The sequence below is a fragment of the Orbicella faveolata genome, unplaced genomic scaffold (assembly GCF_042242905.1).
Source record: "Orbicella faveolata isolate gen_17 unplaced genomic scaffold, um_ofav_v1 contig_46, whole genome shotgun sequence".
Classification (NCBI taxonomy): domain Eukaryota; kingdom Metazoa; phylum Cnidaria; class Anthozoa; order Scleractinia; family Merulinidae; genus Orbicella; species Orbicella faveolata.
Genome location: NW_028301576.1, coordinates 10,150,354 through 10,154,963, shown reverse-complemented (window position 1 = coordinate 10,154,963; position 4,610 = coordinate 10,150,354). Strand labels below are relative to the sequence as shown.

The 4,610-nt window shown below is 42.2% G+C and overlaps 1 protein-coding gene across 1 annotated transcript; it reads left to right on the top strand.

The window, feature by feature from the left end:
• The first annotated feature begins 246 nt into the window (after nucleotides 1–246).
• LOC110050555 (uncharacterized) lies at nucleotides 247–3,474 on the top strand. Its single transcript, XM_020756481.2, has 6 exons — nucleotides 247–670; nucleotides 846–886; nucleotides 1,061–1,147; nucleotides 1,415–1,562; nucleotides 1,739–1,789; nucleotides 2,826–3,474. Exons 1-6 carry the CDS (start codon nucleotides 631–633, stop codon nucleotides 3,008–3,010), a joined length of 552 nt encoding a protein of 183 aa, XP_020612140.1. The 5' UTR covers nucleotides 247–630; the 3' UTR covers nucleotides 3,011–3,474.
• Nucleotides 3,475–4,610: the final 1,136 nt, after the last annotated feature.

The following is a 4,610-nucleotide window of genomic DNA, read 5'->3' as shown; positions in this document are numbered from 1 at the left end:
ATGCAAAGTGGGGATTTTGTTTCTTGTCATAGTTGCACGTCATTAAGATTTGGTTATTCTTTCAGAATTCTGCTTGATCATGAATTAAATGGATTTTTTTGGCGTCGCTTTTTAAGGTTTAAATATGGTGGAGATTGGCTGGTAACGCATCACTGAGCCAAACATGGCTTGGAGTGACGAAACAGATTTGTTTACCAAAGCAACATCTTGAAAACCCTGAGTAGCCAAGGTTACTTGTTTATTGCGGGTTACCAATTGAATCGCATACAGTAATTTGAAGTGATTTTATTCGTTAAATAAGCGCCTGTTTAAAGATGAAAAATGGAAAGATGTCGTTTTGTGGGCAATAATTGCGATCTACGGGAAGTCGGAAAATCCAATTTTTTTACTGTATTTATTTCGTCACGTGTTGTTATTGACCTGCTCAGAGATGTCATTGTTGACCAATCAAATCGTGTTCCTGTCCAGAGGTAATTGTGACGTATATTCTGGAGGCCCGTAGAGAATTGTGGGAAACCCTTGGACGATGTGTAGTTCGACAACTCTGATGATCGGTGTTGGAGTTGGAATTTAGTGCGAGGTTTTCAAAGCTGCACAATCAGCCGGGTTTGACAATTTTCAGGCATTTGTATGGTACAATCAAGGAAAATGACCTCTGGAACCATCAAAGGTAAAAAAATATCGGTTATCCCCGCTCGTTTCGAAGCATGCAGTACTGTTACGTCGGGTTGGGACAACATCGAACATTCGTTGATTATGACTCAGACGTTTGCTTTGCAAGCGCTTGAACCGTTCGCTTTTAGAAATATTTCTTTTGCTAAATAACGTCTTTTATATTCTTACAGTCTCACGAAAGCTACCTCCGCCAGAGCAAGACGGTAGAACGGTGAGTAACATTGTTTGGTTTCTCGAGTTCAAGCGCTTCGTTTTTAGCTGACCTATTGTTGTTCACTTCAAATAGAAGCGACATCTTGGCCCTTGATTTCAAATACTCTGTTACTAGTTCACTTCAGTGTCAGGTTTGTTACCGACTAATCCTTTTTCCACTTCGCTTTTGTAGATCGTTCCACAGACGAAGAAAAGGAGAACGCTGGAAGATTTCAACACGTTTTGTAGCCTTATTCTTGCGTACGAAGCCAGACAAGAGGTAAATGTCGAATTAACTTATCATGCAATATGTTACTTTCTTCGTATGCTCTGTATCGTTAGTTTAACACTGACAAAATCTGGCCCAGAAATACGTTTCTGTGGGCTTCGTCGCATTTTGTGCTTTCCGTTGGGAGCTCGCGCTCTGTAGTTCGCGCTCTCCATTAAGACTAACCAACCTCGAGTTCTTGACACCTACGCTTACGTTGTTCAACGTGTGTTTCTTTGAATAAATTTGGGGCCTGATTTCTTGGTCTTGTGTTTGTAGGATGTTCGCCAGCGCAACAGAAGTCCAAACTCGCTGGAAAGTGTCTCATCGAGTACGGATTCAGCATACAGCGAAACGGCTTCTTCGCCGGCTAGTACGAGTGGCGACGAGAGATTACTCGACGACGTCGACGAAGAATACAGCTCTGGTAAGAGAACGAAGAACACATTCACTTATTTGGCGTTCTTCACCACACCATTCCTGGCTCAATTGCCTCATAGGCTAGAATTACTAAAGCTTATTCTCTTTACAGTGCTATTCTTGCTTTGAATCTTTGGATGTTTTCTTTGCCTTGCGAACTAAGAGTGTGTTTATTATTCGCAGATGATGAATCATGGAACAAGATAACGTGCTACTGCCAAAAACCTTTCGCTGGTGAGTACTGTGCTTTAGTTCCTTTAAAAAGCTACGAGCTTTATTTCAGTTTTCCTGCGTTATTTTCATTTTACGCTGTACCATACGTGACATCGCCGGAACGGAACTTTTCAATATTTGAAACGCTGCCCAGTTACACTAGGAATTCATTTATGTTGTATGTTCAGAGATGTTTTTCATACAACCACTCAACGTATAGCTTTACACTCGTTTGTCGGTTGTTTGGGCTTCTGGATAACTTAATATCTTAAATTTACGAGGCTAATCAAAGTGTGATTACTGCAAAATGTGAACGAGTGGTGGACGACAAAAATCTTAATTGTTTACAAAACGAACAAGACGACAATTTCTGTACTTGTATGTGAAACTTGGAGATTACCTGTTGATGGTAGTCGGGTTTCAATTTCCCGAGTTTTCTTGGATCTGTTAGACGATAAAGCTGATTTTCCATGTGAAAATCCCAACAAAAAGTCTCTTTCCATGAAAAATACAATGTCATAGTCCCTCGCGTTTTGTTCTTGTACCCTGTGAAAATCTTCCGGCTAAGCCAGCGCAGCAGTGATCCTAGTTTAGAAAATGCCTTCTGTTTGGTGATTTTTACACCTCAAGGTGGCCTACATCGCTTATACACAACTATTGCTTTCCGTCTCAAATGCGTTGTTACTTGATCAATCGAGAATCGTTGTTTGGTTTTATTTCCATTTATACGGCTTTGATGACGGGCGGTCATTTTCTTCGGTGGTGGTCGATTCGCGACCCTCGCTCAAAACCAATGCCTCTTGAATATTTCCAGTAGTTATTTCTTGGTTCGTCTCTCCGTCTAGTCAAGGGTGTTTTTATTTCTCTTTGCAAAACACAAGATATTTTAGTTGAGTTTATAATCCTTTAGCCACAGACGATGACGTCGTTGGAAGAGCTTGTTGCGTTCGTGAAACGTCGTGTCGGTTCTTTCAATGCAAATTTCTGTCCATTATAAACTTATTGCCGCTGCTCAATCGACTTCTTATTAATGTTATTCGTCTGCTTGCTTTCTCAGGACGACCCATGATCGAATGTTCCGAGTGTCTAACATGGATTCACTTATCCTGCGCCAAGATCAGGAAATCGAACGTTCCGGACGTCTTCATCTGCCAGAAATGTCGGGACGCAAAACACACTATGCGACGTTCGAATCGAGTTCGAACTCAACCAAAGACTAAGGCCATCAATTTTAAACCGTAGTTAGTGGTTCTGTATTTTATGATACATCACCGATCGTAATAACAGCAATATCTAGTTCTCGTTCAGTCATCGCTTTCACTATATAAATTTGTAATTAATGCGATATACTAAAATGATCGTGGCGGGCGATCACATGTTACTGAATGGGATCATGGAATATTGTTAGCCGTTTGTTTTGCCTGCTTCGTACGACGAAGTAGTTCGAGTGTTTTTCTCTGGGCTGGGTAGAGTTTCACGTGTAAATTTCTTAACAATTTCAAGCCAAGCCCAGTTTTTCATGAAACCGTGTACAGAAGTGCGAAGATGTTCGATAAGAGTATATATTTTATGAAATACTACAACATGTAGATTACATGCACCGCGCGCGCGCTCTCAAGCCTGTTCGTATGTTTGCTAGTCCGTCTTTGGACCGCGTCGTTAAGGTTTGTACAAAAGAATAATAAAGGAAAAAACTTTATACTCAATCCTCAACTTCTCGTTCCTTGTGTTTTCCGGAAATGGTCCGGCCATGACTGAAAATACTCCTGCTTAGAAGATCACATGATATCCTGACATTTTCACCCGAGTAGGGAGGGGAAGGGATTTAACCCTCTGCTCGGGAAAACGTGCTGTTAATACTGGCGGTTGATTATAAGGGTCAAAAGGTCTAAACCGTCATTCCTGTACAGCCTTAAGGAAGCTCCTGACCTTGCAATAGATATGGTGACGTCACCACTATGAAGGAATGTCAGTGTTTCAGCCCCAAGTCGAGCCCCGAGTCTGTCTGTTACCAGAAGTCTTCGGAGAAAAACTACAGCCGAAACAAGTCCGCGGCTAGTCACCAAATAGCTATTATTATCGAGGGATGAAGAGAGAGGACCCTGGGAACGAGTCTGTATGTTTGTTTTCTTGTCAGACTACGACGCAACCTCGTTCCCAACGCAGGCTATGGTCTGTAAGTCGTTTACCCCTTGTCGATTAGTCCCTTGCCAGTTAGTCCCTAACCAGAAGTGATCAGAAGTGGTTGGCCCCCATTCACGCTTGGAGGACGATAAATAGCATGTTTTTAAAATGGTTATCACCGCTGTTTGTGTGATATTTTTAATGTAGCCGGACAGTGTTTTGGACTTCTGGTTGGGGGCTAATCAACTTCTGGGTAGGGGCCTAACGATTAAGGGTTAAACGACCAGATACCGTCACGATTGTGGCAATTACCTTTCTTTTTGCCTGATAAAAGTTACCATGTTGTATTGCTAAAATGGGCTTTCAAACGTTTATGGCTGGGCGAGCGACAGAAAAATAATTTTGTGGGTTAAAAGACAAGTTTTATCAGGGAGCTAATGGTAGGGGCTTGCGCTTAGGCTAAACGACCGGTTCCCTTATGAAGAGACTGGAACTAGGCAAGGTTCAACCACGTTTCCAGGGTCCTCTCTCTTCTTCCTTCGAGAACTTACCGCAAGTGGTTCAATCAAGAGGTGTGGCTCAGTAAGCCTTTTGCAACAGTTGGTCACGTGCCGCGCTTTTCAAGAACTCACTCGTTGGTAATGCAAAATGTCAGACTACCAGTAGTCCAGTCCGTCGTGCGTGACGCGAAAGAAAATCGAGAAAACATGAACATGGC

What these genes read in the sequence shown, in the direction of transcription:
- LOC110050555 (XM_020756481.2), top strand. Translation starts at nt 631, where the DNA reads ATGGTACAATCAAGGAAAATGACCTCTGGAACCATCAAAG. An exon ending in CAGAGCAAGACGGTAGAACG is followed by an intron (nt 887 to 1,060) that starts GTGAGTAACATT and finishes TCGCTTTTGTAG; the next exon opens with ATCGTTCCACAGACGAAGAA. An exon ending in CTGCCAAAAACCTTTCGCTG is followed by an intron (nt 1,790 to 2,825) that starts GTGAGTACTGTG and finishes TTGCTTTCTCAG; the next exon opens with GACGACCCATGATCGAATGT.